General features: G+C 39.7%; 1 protein-coding gene across 2 annotated transcripts; it reads right to left on the bottom strand.

The window, feature by feature from the left end:
* Positions 1 to 467: 467 nt before the first annotated feature.
* Positions 468 to 18376, bottom strand: LOC142102352 (uncharacterized). Of its 2 annotated transcripts, none has more exons than XM_075187169.1 (7): positions 18080 to 18270; positions 13089 to 13189; positions 11970 to 12029; positions 11152 to 11299; positions 10238 to 10345; positions 6070 to 6159; positions 468 to 2286 (listed from the first exon to the last, which is right to left on the bottom strand). In XM_075187169.1, the coding sequence occupies exons 1-7, from the start codon at positions 18153 to 18155 to the stop codon at positions 1562 to 1564; spliced, it is 1308 nt and encodes a 435-aa protein (XP_075043270.1). In that variant the 5' UTR covers positions 18156 to 18270; the 3' UTR covers positions 468 to 1561. The 2 variants fall into 2 exon arrangements, with proteins under 2 accessions (XP_075043270.1, XP_075043271.1); XM_075187170.1 differs by lacking the exon at positions 18080 to 18270 and adding an exon at positions 18310 to 18376 and having other exon boundaries at positions 469 to 2286.
* Positions 18377 to 18990: the final 614 nt, after the last annotated feature.

Raw genomic sequence — 18990 nt, 5'->3', positions numbered from 1 at the left:
TTACTGGGGGCATAATTGAGATAATGTGTAAGTGTGCATATTTTTTTTAAAGTTTGGTTGAATTTTTTTCTTTAGTTCGCTAAACTGCACAATGTTAGGATAAGAGTAAGTTGATATTATAATGGCAGACTATGCAAAGATTGAAAGAAAACCTATCTTCTGAATGTTGTCTTTTACATCCAGTCTTATCTGACTGTACAACTTATCCATTGAGGAATGTGTTTTTCCAACATAAGAAAAAAAACAAAATTGTCAGAAGTGGGATTTCAACCCACGCCTCCATACGGAGACCAGAAAACCCATTTAGAGGAAGACATTACTCTTGAGTCTGGCGCCTTAGACCGCTCGGCCATCCTGACATGTTTTTCTCTAATTAATATGCTGTCGATGTGTGTGAACAGTCTTATCAGAATATCAGAACAGATCTGTTAACCATGAAACCAACACACCAATGCTTAATGAATGCCACCATATTCCTGTGACAATTCGTCCCAAATAACAGTTTTATAATCATTTACTGATATTCAGCATTTTTACTGAAAAACTTATATTATATTAAAACAAAGTAAAAGTAAAAACAGCATTTACAACACAGGGGTACTTAGGAATGTCAAATAAGTGGTTCGCAGCTATATCCTTCTGTGTGTATTATTGTAGTAACAGGAAGATATATTCTTTTCTTAACACATGTTTTCTTAATGGTGATAATTTTATCTTCTTTCTTGTTGTCAGTAAATTTACTGATCCTTGGAAATCTCAACTTGTTCCATGTCTTTACCTGGATACACATCACCCGCATGTGTCTGCAGAATTTTCTTTGCTCACCCAAACTTAAAATACTTAAAAAAATGTAATTACTTCCACTTTACAAGTCTAATTAAACCATACAGGTCAGGGTTGGACAAAACCCTGGATCGATGTAGACGCACCAAACATTTGAGGGAAACCCCTATAACTCTCAACAGGTGTGCAGGTGTGCATGATCCCTGGCTCCGAAGATTGTTCCTTTGGCTTCTAAGTTGAACAGACAGAATTGAGTCCAATATATTTGGCTCCCTCTGTCGTACACCAGCTACTTCCTGTCTATGGAATACTAGCTTTGTTGCATATTTACTAAAATAGGTGAGTTCTCAGTTATTTGATTATTGCTGCTTTTTACTGCAAATTCTCAAGACCGTCCTGCGAGTACATTAAGAATCGGCAGCGGTAGAAGATGGAAATCTGTACGACCACTTTATAGTTACGTTCTTGCAGTTCTGTTGGATTTTGAAACGATCGGCACAGTCGTTATAGTTACCACTGCAGGACCTTTCACAAGAATGACCAAAGGTTACAGGCCTTCATCCACTGTCAAAATGTCTATATCTATTCTTCTCAAATCCCATTCAAAATACATAAACAGCACCAGAAGGTATTAATTGCTGTGGTACGCATGGCAATAGCACATACTGAGCTCCTTATATTTGTCATATTCCAACAGAGAGCCGTTTGTCACATGTGAACAAGAGGAGATCCTCCCCCCCTCAGTAACTCTTCAGGTGGGTAAGGAAACACTTCTGCTTCATGTGTGTGTTCTCTGATGTCTAAGTAGATGAGATTTATAGTCAAATTGTTTTCCACACTGATTACACTTATGGGGCTTCACCCCTGTGTGTTTTCTCTGATGCACAAGAAGACGAGACCTGTAATTAAAGTCCTTCCCACATTCATTACATTTATGGGGTTTGTCCCCGTTATGTGTTCTCTGGTGCACAATGAGACGAGATCTGTATTCAAACTCTCTCCCACATTCGTTGCATCTATGAGGCTTCTCCACTGAATGTTTCTTCATATGCTCAGCGAGGGATGGTTCGGAGATAAAACATCTCCCACATTCTCTACATATATAAGGAGTGGACGATTCCTGGTGTAAAGTAAGACAGGATTTATAAGTAAAGTTGTTCTCAAATTCATCAAGTTGATCATCTTCATGTATTGTTTCCAAATCTATATAATCCTTTTTGGAATGCAGGTCTTGTTTTCGGCTTTTTCTTTTCACAACTTGCATATTTTCCCACGATGCATTGCTCTCAGGGACGAACCTCTCGTCCAGAGAGAATGGTTTATGCTGACTACATACAGAGTTAGAAATGAGATCTGTAACATCATAGGAATCATTAGGGAAGGTATTTTCAAAGTCCTCCTCCTCCTGGAAATCCTGAGACACATAGGCGTTTTGCAATGTTTCTTCTTCTGGGATGACTGCTTGGTGGGACTGCTCTAATATTCTCATCACCACAGAATCGTCTAAGAGAAAGAAAAAAAAGCCTCATTAGAGAATAATAGTACAAAACTCATTAAATTGCTTATTCCAATGTACGTGTGTGACTGAACGCCAAGCATAGTCAATTGTTTAAAGATTTTTACCCACAAGTAGGTTTTATTGGCAAATCATCTCATTTATCATTTTTTGTTATAATTAACCAGCAACTGCTACTAGTATTCTCTGCAACCTGGGCTACATATTGTAGCAGAACCTACTGCTCCATAATCAACGTACAATCAACAAAAATAATTTGTCAGTATTTGAATTTTTGGAAACACCTCAAATATTTAATGATAGTTTGGGCTAAGTTTACGTTTTTGGAATCAGTTTCAGTGCCAGCAGTTCATAGTTTGTACTAGCATTGGCACAGACAACCCTTAAAATCATTCTTGTTTAATCAACCCTAAGTAAGGCTGCATGGTGCAGGAAGAGAGGGACTATGATAGGTCTACATTAGAGACACTATTCATGATCGTGAATAGAAGACACGTGTTGTCCCTATATCATTGAGCTATTCCTGAAGCCCCTTCATCTATGACCATCTCCACCAACCAAATGTAAAGGCTAGTGTTAGGAGCCACGGTGGCTGCGGGCACCGCCGTCTCCATGATGACCGGGACATCACTTCCGCTATTCGGGCCGACCGTTGCCAGGGCAACGGCCAGACGCCCAAACTAATTGCGCCCCGGCAATATGGAACAGCCGGGTGCGCGCATCAGAGCCCTCTGACCTTTCAGTAGCCTGGGGATTAATTAGTGGCTACCTGGGGGTGCTTTCTAGGGCAAGCCCTGATTGGTAGATACCTGTAATTAAAGCTATAGCGTTCTGTTTCCAGTACTGCTCTTGAGCTATTGTTTGGTGTTGAACCTTTGGATTGATTACCTGTGTATGACCTATACCCGGATTCTGAACCATTGCCTGTGACCCTGACCCTGCTGGTACCTGACATCTCCTCCGGTGCTCCGTCCAGTCTGCAGATCTCTGGCCTGCCTCTGTTCCGTGTGTTACCTCCTGTACCTGTGCGCAGTCATGCGAGTATAAACTTATACTACTCTGAGTTTGAGTACCTGTGAGCATAACCAGTCTATACGGGAAAGGCGGCTGCTATAGGTGAAGACCTCTTCTACCAGTTCTATGAGTTTATACCGCACTAGTTGTTGTAACAGCTAGTGTGTATGTATTCCTCTTTTCGTCCACTTTTATCATTCCATGTAATGTTAGTTGTATTGGATTTGGTAAAGCACATCAAAGCTACATTCCACCACTATTGATTTTAAAATATAAATGATAAAAGAAACATGTTCTAGTAACACACCACTTTGTGCAAGACTGCAAGGGGCAAAGTTGAAGGATTGCTAAAAGAAGCCGAATGTTAATAGTTACTTTTTGCTAAGATCGGCTTTGACAAAACAAAGAAAAGTTGGATTATGAACTTTGTTCACACATAGGTGCATTTGACACTACAATCTGCCCGCATCAGTGTGATAGGAGCCACATATCACTACTTTGTGCTAATGAGGACCCTGCTCCTTCCACTATCTAAATATTGTCCTCTCACATAAGGACAATGCCCTGTCACATATAACCATGCCCTTACTAACAAACAGATGGACAGGACACAGCCTCCCTCAAGATCAGCACACTTGTCTTGTTAAATATTTTTTGATGCGGTGAACGTTCTGGCTATCTGATTACCTAATCAACTGGGGATATATTGAATAGGCAGGAGATGAAGATTGAATACAAATCATAATCTAACCCTAGACAAAGGCATCTTTATTCTGCGCACTTGTACTGACTAATAACGGCAATGAGTGCCAGGTGTGAAACAAGTAATCAAACAAGTGTGATAACAATGAGGGTAAATTTGCACAATGTACATGTAATGAGGACAACGAACCGGATATAACTGTTGTACATCATGAAGTATTTTGTGTCGTTCTCCAAACCTTCTTGTTATCAAGGTACTGTTAGCCCCCATCCCATTCACCTGGCTCACTGTCACTTACAATCCCTTTCATTGGCAGGAACATCATTTATTTTCCCAGCAGTGAAGGGGATTTAAGATCGCCTGACTGGCAGATTAGACCCCTTTAATTTACCACAGGAAGGGACCCAGTGGTGGGGACAAGGTACCATAGGAGAAAGTGTCAGGGGAAGAGGGCACAATGTGTGATGGAGGAGGAAAGGGGGTCAACCGATCACTTACTGTAGAAGCTAAAATCAGAGTCCCTAATTATACTGTACAGAGCACTTGAGCTAGAGAAAACTGCAAGCAACATTGAAATTGAGTGAAGCCACAAACAATGCAATTAGTGAGTTTTTAGTGGCAATAGAAATTGTGGCATTTTGCCACACTAGCCTCATTTCATCAGTAGCCTTCCTGCATACTGTAAAAGTGAAGGGTTATCTATTCCAGCCACTGCTGCTGGAGCCAGGGTGGGCATTTGTGCAGGGTCCCCCAGGTCATGCAGATCCCTCCCATCAACGAATTTTCAAATGCGTTAAGTGGCCAACAAATCCCACATACCCCATATATGTACTGGGTACTGTACTGCCATGTATGCGGGGAGGAGGGGAAAGCGAGCGGAAGGCAGCAGAACAGACTAACTGTATGATTGAGACATAACCCATGTCACCAGGCGATGCCCAGCACACAGCTAAGAGAGCAGAGGAAGGAGGGTGAGTTATGTCATTAGATCTTCTCATCCTGTTAATGAGTAAGCAATGTTGATTTCTGATGCAGAATGGCATTCCACCACCAAGTATGGGACGTCAAGTCTAAGTTTTTAGCTACATATAAATGTTTTTAATAACCAATATTGACTGAGTTTACCTTTAGGGGTGGGAGAGGATTATATTAATTTGGAGAATATGCAGTTGAATTGGAGAATATGCAGTTAAATTGGTTTGTGTGTTTTTGGATGTGTCCATATGAAGGGCTCAAACACACAGAATGTTTATTTTTGTTGTTTCCAGTGTTTCAGTGACTATGGAGGATGTGATCAACATAAAGAGCTCTATGATAACAAGTGCTATCACCTTCTGGTGGAAACACGAACTAAACTGCAGATAAAATGTTATTATATAGTGCGCCATAGTCCATCTTCTCTATAAATTGTAGAGTATTGCTACTTTTGTTTAGTAGTGGGTGAAGCAGTATTCACATACTTCTTTCATCTTTGTCCTGTGCTCTATCTACTCAACAAAAACCGTACTGGTTGGAACTTGTACTGGTTAACAAAGGAAGCCAATGAGTCTTCAATGCAGCTAATAGGAATCAATCCTGGGACTGCCACATTTTTACAGGGTCTATATGTAGACTACCACCTATGGTCCACAGCAGTACCAGGAGTGGAGGCGAACCAAGGTCTAACTTTACAATGCTGCCAATACCCATAGCGAAACTGTTTTTCCGAGACTTTTTATGAGTTTTTGCTTGAATCATGCCCCCTAACTGTCCTTCATAACTCCCATCTGTTCAAGGTGAAGAGAGGTAATAGTGTACACTTTGTGGTGTGGCCACTGCTAACTGGGGGTGTAACTTGGTGGATCGGATTGTGGCTTATTTTGATTTACTACTTTAAAATATTGCGACGTATGTTATCTGTTGCAGAATATAAAGCATAAACATGTCAAATTTACTGTAGCACAATTTGACCACTGAATTTATATCTACACACACCACGACAAAGAGAATTGCTAAGAGGATTTGACCGACACGAGTAGCTCCACCGTGCAATGTTCCCATGATAGGTCCTCACCTGTGACATCTTCGATCTCCTCCTTCAAATTACTTTCTTCATCAGTCTCCTCCACTAGGTCAACAGTCAGTATGTTGTCATTGACCTCACCTATACAATAAAATTCAAATTTATGAGCATTCATTTGAAAGCACTGTTATCACAAGAACGTGCTCTGCTTAAAATGTAATACACTGGAAACGTAGGTCACAACATTTCATAGTATTTATGTATGGACAATGCCAAATAAAGTATATATTCTATACATGTTTAGAATCTAACAAACACGTTTTAAGATGGAAAATCTGATGTATCCTGCACTCTTAAATAATAGGGTAAAAAGAATAGAAAGATTGCCATCTTAGAGGCCAAGCACTGTCCCTTCCTTCTCATCTTTTTTGTCTGAAATTCATTCTCCTTGTTAGGAACTCCAGCAGCCAATACCACAAAACCCGGAGTCTGCGCCGAAAGTCTGGTGTTCACTGTTGCCCCTAGTGGTGGGGACAGACTTGGCTGCAGACAAACGGAGGGTCGTGAGATGGGTACCGGCTGCGGAGAACCCAGGAATGAGGAGTAATGGCAGACAGTGAATCCAGAGAACTAGCCGAGGTCAGGGGTCACTTGCAGAAAAGAATAGTCAGAAACATACACGCCAAAGGGTCAGGGTCACAAGCAGGTCAGCAGAATCTGAGGTACAGGCCAAAAGATCAGGGATACAGGCAAAAAGGCAAAATCCAGTAAGCAGGCAAATGGTCACAACAGCAATCCAACAGAGACAGAGAGCAGGTCAGCACAAGTGCACTACACAGACGCTATAACCGGCAGGGAGGCTAAGCCCTCCCTGCCTTAAATACTTCATGTGGCCAATCAGAGCCTAGCTCTGACACAATCACCGCCCAGCAGCTACTAGTTATAATTGCTATTTAGCCCACAGGCTAGCAAGGGGGGGCTTTGCACACGCACCCGGCTTCTTCTCATTGCCTTGGCAACGGTCGGGTCCTGCCCGGAAGTGACGTCCCGGTCGTCAATGTGACAGCCGGGACGCATGAGAGACCAGGAAGAGAGTCGCGGTGGCTGTAAGTACCGCCGCGGCTCGTGACACTCCTCTGCGGGTTGCAGAAATATACCAACCTCCTGGCTCTACCTTCCAATTGGTGGAGCAGTGTTCTGCCAGGCTCCTTCTGTTCCTTTCCACTGATATAGTACAGGTAATATGGGAGAATTCTTTGCACTGAATTCCTGCTTTTGTCTGACACAATGCACAACAAATCCAACTCATCAAGCCAATCACACAGTTGATCGTGTGTTTACTGTTCTCTATTCTGCTCTCTATTTACATTTCAAACTTCCCTCTTCCACTGTCTAATCTGTCATCAGAGGACACATAACTTATTGATTGTACTACATGTGTAAAATTAAAGAGTTGCAATTGATTTAAAAATAAATACACCCGTCAGTGAGAGTTTACACAATTGTCTATTGCCTTTCCAAATGGGAGCTTCATCATGACGATCAAATAATATTCAAAGCAAACCCCAGAAAGATTATTGAAATGCACAAAATGGAAAAAAAAATATATATATATATATATATATATATATATATATATATATATATATATATAATTACTAGAGCGCTGCCAAATCCATCATAAAAAAAAAAAAAAAAAAAGAGAAAAAAAAATATAGCATAACAGTGAATTTATCTAGATTAGGCCATCCTCAGAAACTGAGCATCGTTGCGAGAGGGACAAATGTTAGGGAGGCCCTAAGACAGTGTTGGCTAACCTATGACACTCCAGGTGTTGTGAAACTATGTCTTAGTTGTGAAACTAAGTCCCAGCATACCCTTTCAGTAATAAGCTGCTATATATTGGCATAAAGCATGCTGGGACTTGTAGTTTTACAACACCTAGAGTGTCACTTGTTCATGTGACATCAGTGATTACCTTAGTACTCAACAACTTTAAGACTACATTTTTATAGGGTATTTTACATATATTCATGTAATTTTTTTTATTATTTTTTTCTTCAAATGCATCTACTGTGATGTTGAGTGTAAGAAGAGTGTTTGTGCTTGGTATAAATATTACAATCTTACACGCACGCTTTGGATCATTGTTGTCTAGGAATATATATTTTTGGACCCCAGTTAAAGGTCTCTTGCAGACTACAGCAAGGTTTTTGCTTATTTATACTGCCGTAAGAGGTCTATGGCAACTTTGACAGAGTTAAAAGTTTATATGGATGAGATGGGAGAAACTGTCACATAAAGCCAAGGACCTTATAAAAACCTGCTCTTCATGGTAGGGTGGCAAAGAGAAAACGATTGTTGAAGAAAACTCACTTGAACGATCACCTAGAGCTTACCAGAACGGAAGACCCACACCAAATGTAAGAAGATTCTATGGTACGATGAGACCAAGACTGAACTTTTTGGCCTTAATGCTATGTGCCATGCTTGTGCAAACCATAGAGCATCATCTCAAGACCACTATCCTTACTGTGAACCATGGTGCTGGTAGCATCATACTATGGGTATGCCTCTCTGCTTCAAGAAGTGGTAAACTTGTCAATACAGGAGGCAAAATGGATTGAGCAAGATAGAGAAACAGTGGTAAATAAACAAAAACCTTGCTGTAGTCTGCAAGAGACCTTTAACTGGGGTCCAAAAATGTATATTCCTAGACGACAATGATCCAAAGCGTGCGTGTAAGATTGTAATATTTATACCAAGCACAAACACTCTTCTTACACTCAACATCACAGTAGATGCATTTGAAGAATAAAATAAAAAAAATTACACAAATTACATGAATATATGTAAAATACCTTATAAAAATGTAGTCTTAAAGTTGTTGAGTACTAAGGTCATCACTGATGTCACATGATTAATTGTGAAAATGTTACATAATGGGATGCAAAACTGTCAGTGAAGGGAAAACACACCTGGATATAAGGATCACCTTGTTCAATTTTAAAGTGAAACTAGTGTATTATAAGGAATAAAACCCTCTACTGCAAACCAAAAAGGATATTAGAAATCCCTTTGACGTTCCCAACTTCCATATGGCCCCGAACTCCCCTGCGGCTTCTAATATACCTATGTTTTACAGCGGGCAGTGCATTATTCCAAAGATATTATTACAATATACCTTATTTAAAATATGTATGCTAATGTTAATGTAGGACATACAATTTTTACACTCACACAGCTGACCAGCTTAGAATATATTTCTTGGCGTTACACAAACAGGGAGACAAAGTGACTATTACAAGTTCACAGAGCGGACTCTAGGGGGTAAAATTATGAAGATGCAGATTTGAAAAAGTGCAGATGTTGCCTATAGCAACCAATCAGATTCTAGTTATCATTTATTTAGTACATTCTACAAAATGACAGCTACAATCTGATTGGTTGCTATAGGCAAATCTCCACTTTCAAACCTGCAGCTTGATAAATTTACTCCTAGGTTTTGAACCAGGGTCACAATAAGTGTCTTAAGGCCATTGATATGCAGTTAATTGCACCTTACACTACACACCTTGTAATTAGGAGACTGTTTAACAAAAATGACAGACATATTCCATATTTTTGACGATTGAATGCTCTAAGGGGGAGATTCAATTGCCGGTGATGTGGTGTGTATATATCGCACTGCGCACATTGCCGGCAGTTATGGTAAGAATCTCTGCTCATTTTTCTTTGCACCTCTAGGGAACGTGAGAAAAAAAAAATTTCTCACGTTCCCTAGAGGTGCGAGGAAAAATGAGCAGAGATCCCAGCCAGAACATCGGCGTGAGGTGTCTCCACGAATGGTCCACAGACACTTCACGCTGAATTGAATCTCCCCCTAAATTAGCCACCTCCCACAGGGCAGGTTTGCAAATATTGTATAAGATTTACAGATACATGGGCTACACTGGTGATTATGCCGTGTGATTGACTGCTTGCGACTTAATGTTACCATCATGCTGAACCTATATAGGTCTGTAACGATCGGAGCACAGTGCAACATCGGCAGTTACTGCAGTCAGTTCTGTAGGGGGACAGGCAGATAAAGTAGAAAGAGACAGAAGCTAGGGACAGTATGCTGTGTCAAGAGTGATTTATGAGCAGTGTAGTCCAGGCCCGAGTTTCATTATTACTAACAGGTCAGGAAACCTGCAGTAAACCATTACCCACTCACCAATAGAAATGTCTGGAGAAAGTGCTATAGGCTCAATATCCTCTTTACTGTCTGCATCCTCCTCCCCGTCCTTTATTGACAAGCAGTCTACATCTTCCTCCTGCAAGTCTGCACATTTCAGCAAAGAATAGAAACAATAATTACTTTGACAATCAGAAAAAGGGTAACATTGTAGAACATAAACACACTAGGAAATAGCTTCAAACATCTTAATAGACACATTTAGAATGTTCTTGTATTTATATGGTGCCTGTGTAACCCATAGAGCTGTACAATAAGAGATTATATGGGGTGACAATCATAATGAAAGAAGTAGAAGTTATGAGAGATTATTGAGAAATGTTTACACTTAATGTTTTGAGTCATATGTCAAATGTTGACCAGCGTTTTCATTTGGCAATAGTACAGAAGTCTGCTCAACAGAAGGTATAAATAACTTCATAATAATACAGGATATGGTTGTGATTGCAATGATGTCTTGGTAGCTCTCTAGGCCAGTGATAGCTGAGAATTATCAAATTAATTTGATTGCATTCTTAAAGATACATTTACCCATATTGTGTTTCCCCTTTGTAGTTGTCTAATGGGGAACTGTAGAAAATGCATAAGAATATATATGTTGCAGTCTCTCCTTAGATTCTATAAAGTTCTTACCAATTATGATTGCAGAGTTATTTTGCTTTACATTATCTGTTTCATAAACCCCTAATTCCCTCCCAAACAGCTCCTGGTAATGTCTAACACATACATCCCCCTGTACTAGGGACAATTAAGCAACACATTTTTGAAGTTCTGAACAACACCATCAGCAGCCCAATACATTGAAGCATTTTCAAATGAAAAAAGTTTTATTCATTATTCCTCAACCTCATCAGCGTGGGATACTGAATAACGGATTATTAAATATGGATCACCTGAGCTCAGTTTTGCCTGGGTTCTTATTGCGCTGAGGGTCTGGTGATTTTTAACCATCACGTCTTTATAAAGGTCCTTGTGTTCTTCTATATAATCCCACTCCTCCATGGAAAAATAGATGGAGATGTCACCACATTTTATTGGTACCTACAAAAAAAAACAAAATTAGCCTTTAATTATTTATTCTACCTAAATAAATTTAATATAGTTTTTTTTATCCCCCCGAACATCTGGGCAACTTAGTGGTTAGCACTTCTGCCTCACAGCACTGGGGTCACGCGTTCAATTCCCAACCAGGTTGTTATCTGTGTGGAGTTTGGATGTTCTCCCCGTATTTGGGTGGGTTTCCTCCGGGTGCTCTGCTTTTCTTCCACACCCCAAAAACATACTAGTAGGTTAATTGGCTGCTATCAAATTGACGTGTGTGTGTGTGTGTGTGTGTGTGTGTGTGTGTTAGGGAATTTAAACTGTAAGTTCCAATGGGACAGGGACTGATGTGAGCGAGTTCTCTGTACACCGCTGCAGAATTAGTGACGCTATATAAATAGCTGATTATGACTCCTTTACTAACATACAGAAATATATAGCTGTTTATTTTAAGGCCATTATTTGGGGAAGTACAGCCTAACATCATGACAAAAAAATACTTCAATACAAGGACTGGCCTCTTTAAATATACATTGCAAACAGTCAGGACAATGCCACCTAGAAACACTTTCTGGAGGTATATAGATACACGGAAGTACAAGGCTTCATTAATGTATTTCTGTTCTGCATTACATAACGCATCACAATGACAATACCCATCAATGCTCACCTCTCCAGTCAGTGGGTGTGTTGTATTGTGAGGGGAATTCTTCTTCACAACGACATATTCCTATAGGTTGAGAACACACATCAGATGTATATGCACCGGACAGAGAATGTACTATATATATATATATATATATATATATATATATAATATATACACACAAATATTCTAACTCATTTTCTAGTTTACTTTAGGTAGAAAAAAAAAAAAAAAGATCAAAACATCTGATTGGCTGCTAAGTGTTACAGCATGCTCTTGATGTGGACCAGTTTTAATAAATGCCACGCAATTCCTCAATGACAGGAACAATATTCTTCTCAGCACCTACCAATCAATTTAATTTGTGGCCTCACCAGTAAAAATCATTACTAACCTGTCATTTTATTTAATCAAAAGAAAAATCATAAACATATAGTCTGCGTAGAAAAGAAGTAGAATAAACTGCAAAAACAGTCACTTTCTATTCCAAAATGGATTTGTCCAAATACAGAAAAGTACAACAGGAAATCTTGCAAGACTTTATTCTCAGAATGTATGTACTTGGTATGTAGGTTACAGATGAATGTAATACATTGGATAATGAAGAAGCAGATTAAAAGCCTCACTCCTAAATAGGTGCTCCAGATCTTTCAAAATTATCCAGACAGTTCCAGATACCCTAAAATAAAGTAAATCACGGCTGCTTTGTGATAATGTCACACACACAGACCTGATGAGCAAACACATCCTCGAGTCACTCCTCACAGTGTCAGTACACTGTGAGGAGTGCTGCTCTACAATTTAAGAGGAGGGAAAAGCCAGGACCAACATGGGTAAAGTCAGGTATAATTTGTAGAAACATTTTAGAGGCTTTTAGGCATAAAATAAAATTCTAAGCCAAATAAAAGCTTTTAAAATGTATATAATGTATTTAAAGACCTTAGTGATTGTACTGTAATCTGGTTTTGCCCTTATCGGTTACGTATTCTCCACATTACAGCCCCATTCTCTAAATCTGTTTGACTCATGCTCTATTTATTTTTAGCCCTGTCATCCATCTTGGTCTTTGCATCTTGCTTTGATGAACTGCAGTGTAAAAAAAACTGAGAAAATGTCACACGTAAAACAAACACCGACACTCACCTCTCCGGTCAGCAAATAGATGATCCCTAGAGCATGATTCAAAATCTTTTCAGTCACTTGCTTTTTGTTCATGGTGGTAATCATTAGTGAGGCACGGGAGACTGTGAATGATAACATAGATTAGATATGTGGAAAGCAGATGAACTTGTCCATTATGCATCACAGACATCAGACAAGAGAGAATGCTGTAAAGAGAGAAAAGTTAGACAGGCAAATTATATTTTGTGTAGATTGATTCTTACATTAATATGAATTTCCCATTTAGATTCTGGTCCAACTGGACTAACCTTTAAAATAGATTGATAGAAAAGAGAAGGGGAAGCTCGGTTTCAAAATGATACCAGAGGAATTGTGTTGGAAATATGAGAAATGTTTGCAACTAATAACAGGTGGTGACTTTCTGTCACTGCTAGACTTTTTACATTCAGATGTTTGCTGCCAAACCTCAGAGCAGGTATCTTCACTGGGAAGAATACCACTGAAGGCTTATGTCAAACTATGTGTGTAAGTAACATATAGCTAGTTTCCAGCCAGGACAATGTAGCATTCTAAAGCTAACATAGTGACAAGCTGACACGAGAAGCACTTTGCAGAAATTCAGTTGTCAAAATTCAGAAAAATTGTGACATTTTAAAATTGTATGTCCTGTGACCTTATGACTGTCATTTCTATACGCCATATTCAAAGGTTTAATAAAACAAAGGCTGAAACTACAATGGTCCAATATGGAAAGTCATCACATAAATTTAGCAAAGTATAAGGCTCCCCCCATCTGCATCGCTCAAAGACTTACAATATATTTCATGTATACAAAAATTAAATCTGCTATGCAATGGAGCTAAATATATCCCAAATACCATTAGCTCACACAATGGCTGGAGTCCCGAACCTGTAATTTTTTTGACCTGCGTCCAACCCCAATCCACAACATACACACATTTTGACTTGACTTTGCAGTATGTACACTGCCTGTTTTCACATCAGTCTCACCTTTATTCCGGATTTTAATAAGTGAATGGAGGAAAGTCGGGAACTTGCATAGTGGTTATTGGTTTCTATGGGGCTATACAAGTTCAGTACACACGGGTGATTTACAGAATTGAGGGGCAGGGGGAATAAAAATGTTCTATTTCCCCCTGTTACAGCTCCATCATCAGCCTCTGCAAAGTGCTTGTGTGCGCTCTCAGACTGTCTCTACACAAAGATCAATGATCTATATGCAAGTATCAATGCTCAGCTGTCAAATGCCTGAGATGGATATAAAAAGTACTGTCGGTACATGGTCCTGCACATGCACCACAGACCTACAAAATAGCATGGTCACACACAACTTGCTTACAGCCCATGTGGGACTTTTTCAGATCTCCAACCCACACAGGTTTGAAAACATTTGCATATACCCATTTGTAAACTTTATACACATATACAGTACCAAAGTCTTGCACAGTGGGGAAAAAAAATGTAGTTCTTGTTATATTTATATATTGATGGCATTTGGTGCCTTGACAGTGAATGACAGCTTCGATCTACTACCGAGCGCAGATATTTCACATTATTATTGTTATAATAAAGGAAAAATTGGTAGTAATTCATACAAGCTAGGGCAGAATTGCTATTCTGTACTATGGTCTGGTTAATTTAAGAAGAAGGAGCACCTTTTGTTGGGTTTGAGTAAAAAGCAGAAGAGTGCAGACATCAGGATGATTAGCTGTAGGAAATATAAATTATACAAAGGAATAAACAACTGCAATTATTGCAGAACTTTAAATAAAGATAAAACACACTTCTGGAGGTCAGAAAGGACCACTACTTTTCCCTATTGGCAGACATCGTAAACATGACCTCTCCACTAACCTGCAAGTCAGCAAATTGAGGGCTACCAGCACTAGAGATGGTCACTGACCCCCGTGTTTTGGTTTTGGATTCGGTTTTGGATCTGGATTACCGTCGTGTTTTGGTTTTGGTTTTGGTTTTGCAAAACCGCCATTGCGTGTTTTGGTTTTGGTTTTGGTTTTGTTTGGTTTTGTTTTGCTATTTTGTTGGAAAATACATGTTTTTGTGCCTAAAATAACCCAATTTAGTGCTCCAACTGTTTTAGAGATAAGTAATCTAATTGTTGAGGTAATAAATCATCCAAAAAAACTGTTTAATTCTTCGTTGGTATGCCTTCATTTATTCTACACACAAAACAGATTGTCTTCCTCTCCATCTATGCATATTGGCAATGCAGCCATCGTCTTTGGATCTATATTACACCCTACACTTATAGTTAAATATGTAAAGAAATGGAAAAAGACAGTTTGCTTTCTGTCTCTATAGGCCCCCCTCCACTTTTTTAAAAAAACAAAAAATTCAGCCATTATAGACTGTACAATATTAATTGACATGGAGAAAGCCAGTTTGGTTTCTGTCTCTCTAGGCCCCCCTCCACTTGTATAAAATACCAAAAAATCCAGCCGTTATAGACTGTACAATATTAATTGACATGGAGAAAGCCAGTTTGGTTTCTGTCTCTCTAGGCCCCCCTCCACTTGTATAAAATACTAATAAATTCAGCCGTTATATACTGTACAATATAAATTGAAATGGACAAAGGCAGTTTGGTATCTGTCTGCATCAGATCCTCTCTCCACTAGGAGTAAAATAGAAAACTATTCAGCCGTTATATAATCTAGAATATAAATAGAAATTGAGAAAGGCAATTTGGTATCTGTCTGCATCATAATCATCAACATCATCATTAGCGCCCTCGTCGCCTACACAAATCTCCCCCTCATCCTCTTCTAATTCCAAAGTGGCATCCTCAATTTGGGTATCACCGGCTACACTCGGGCTATTAAGGCACACATCAGCAGAATGCTCACGATTAGACATCCCACTGTTGGATGGACTCTCCACAGGGATTGTTGTCATTTGTGAATCAGAGCAAATATTCTCCTGTAATGCCTCACTGGTATCTTGCAGCTCAGCTTTGACGCGTAACAGTAGTTGTGCACCAATTGTAGCCTGGGTAACTTTTTGGGATCTGCCACTAATAGCCAAAGGTGAAGGCCTCATTCTCTCTTTGCCACTGCGTGTGTAGAATGGCATGCTTGCAATTTTTTTTTTATCGTCACTTAACTTTTGCTCAGTTACACTTCTTTTTCGCTTCAATACAGTAAATTTTTTTTTGGTTTTTGTTTTTTGCACTAATTTGAAAACACTCTGTTGTTTGACATCGCCTTGGCCAGATGACGTACTGGGAACACTAACATCAGGACTGGTGACAGAACCTGGTTGCTCATTTAGATCATATGTGGACTGCTTTGAATCCATTCTGAGCGCAAAGCACTGGGGAGTGCTAAAAATTATTTAGTAGATACTGCTGACAGATATGACTTTTGACAGCCAGAAATATTAATGCACAATTAGGGAGGACACCCCAAAAACACTGAGGAGTGCTAAAAATTATTGAGTAGATACTGCTGACAGATATGACTTTTGACAGCCAGAAATATTAATGCACAATTAGGGAGGACACCCCAAAAACACTGAGGAGTGCTTAAAATTATTGAGTAGATACTGCTGACAGATATGACTTTTGACAGCCAGAAATATTAATGCACAATTAGGGAGGACACCCCAAAAACACTGAGGAGTGCTAAAAATTATTGAGTAGATACTGCTGACAGATATGACTTTTGACAGCCAGAAATATTAATGCACAATTAGAGAGGACACCCCAAAAACACTGAGGAGTGCTTAAAATTATTGAGTAGATACTGCTGACAGATATGACTTTTGACAGCCAGAAATATTAATGCACAATTAGGGAGGACACCCCAAAAACACTGAGGAGTGCTAAAAATTATTGAGTAGATACTGCTGACAGATATGACTTTTGACAGCCAGAAATATTAATGCACAATTAGGGAGGACACCCCAAAAACACTGAGGTGTGCTACAAATTATTGAGTAGATACTGCTGACAGATATGACTTTTGACAGCCAGAAATATTAATGCACAATTAGAGAGGACACCCCAAAAACACTGAGGAGTGCTACAAATTATTGAGTAGATACTGCTGACAGATATGACTTTTGACAGCCAGAAATATTAATGCACAATTAGAGAGGACACCCCAAAAACACTGAGGTGTGCTACAAATTATTGAGTAGATACTGCTGACAGATATGACTTTTGACAGCCAGAAATATTAATGCACAATTAGAGAGGACACCCCAAAAACACTGAGGAGTGCTACAAATTATTGAGTAGATACTGCTGACAGATATGACTTTTGACAGCCAGAAATATTAATGCACAATTAGAGAGGACACCCCAAAAACACTGAGGAGTGCTTAAAATTATTGAGTAGATACTGCTGACAGATATGACTTTTGACAGCCAGAAATATTAATGCACAATTATGGGGGACAACCCAAAAGCGCTGGGGAGTGCCAAATATGAAGAAAAAATAATAAACCTCTATCCTCCTCTCTGCACTAGCGATTTTGGTTAGAGCAATTGCAAGAACAATATTGTATTCTTTCTCTGTCCCTGCTCTAATTAGCCTATGACTACACCCTGCTCTCTCCCTCTGTCAAATGGCGATGGATTGCTGTGGAGGCGTGTATTTATAAAGTTGAAGTATCGCGAGAACCGAGTCCCGAGATCCGACGACGTCACAATGACGTTCGGCCTCGATTTGGATTCGGAATTGGCGGGAGAGTACCGAGCTGCTCAGCTCGGTACTCGGATACCCAAAGTTCGGGTGGGTTCGGTTCTCGGAGAACCGGACCCGCCCATCTCTAACCAGCACACTGTTCCAGTCCGTATCTTACAATTACCCATTTCCTGCTTTACAATTATTCATCTGTACTTAAAACATAGATCCTTACCCTTTTGTTACATTACTTATTTCTAAAGTGTTCTATGCTACAAAGTATAACTGTTATTGAAAGCAAAAAGTCCATAGAAATTAAAATGTATATAAGCACAACTTGCTTACAATCAATACAATACCACGCAATAAAGTCAGAGCCGGAGTTTAAGAAAACGGTGGTACTCCAACTGCGACCCCACATACCCTGCCAGCCACAACTGCCAAGGCATGATGGGACTTGTAGTTCCTCCAGTCTTTCACTCACGGGTTGCTTATAACAGCACTATATGGCCACATAAGGGGAATACAGTAATAAACAATTACAGGACAGGTCACAAATACCTTACAGTACTCACGTTGTATTTGGAGGAAGTGAAGTTTTAGGATAGGGGAGGTCATGGGATGGATACGGGAGGGGGCGGGGTTTACCTGGGGGTATTCTGGGATTTGTTGTTTTTGACGATGTTGTTACGTAGGCTGTGAATGAGGGCGTGACTACAACTCCCAAACGCCAATTGCAGGAAACAGCGTGACAGGAGAGAGCCAATCAGAGACAGGAATGGAATATTGGAGTCAATGAATATCAGGCGGACGGAGGGTGTTATTTAGTCCGACTTAACATGCTGCTAAATAACCCCCTCCCGTACCTAGAACTTCTAGGTATATTTTGAATATACGCCTTGTATACCTATAGCCATAGCTATGGTTAGAATTATAGCTGTGCCTCTCATGTATGTATGTATGTATGTATATATATATATATATATATATATATATATATATTGTGCTTAGCTGTTTCTGTGTCTTGTGTGTGTATTCTATACAGTTATCATCACCATTTATTCATATAGCTGTGCCTCCTGTGCGCGTGTTCTGCCCACGGTTATAGCTGTGCCTCCTGTGCGCGTGTTCTGCCCACGGTTATAGCTGTGTCTCCTGTGCGCGTGTTCTGCCCACGGTTATAGCTGTGCCTCCTGTGCGCGTATTCTGCCCACGGTTATAGCTGTGCCTCCTGTGTGCGTGTTCTGCCCACGGTT

This window comes from Mixophyes fleayi, chromosome 9, assembly GCF_038048845.1.
Source record: "Mixophyes fleayi isolate aMixFle1 chromosome 9, aMixFle1.hap1, whole genome shotgun sequence".
Taxonomy (NCBI): Eukaryota; Metazoa; Chordata; class Amphibia; order Anura; family Limnodynastidae; genus Mixophyes; species Mixophyes fleayi.
This window is presented reverse-complemented; position numbering and strand designations above follow the sequence as displayed.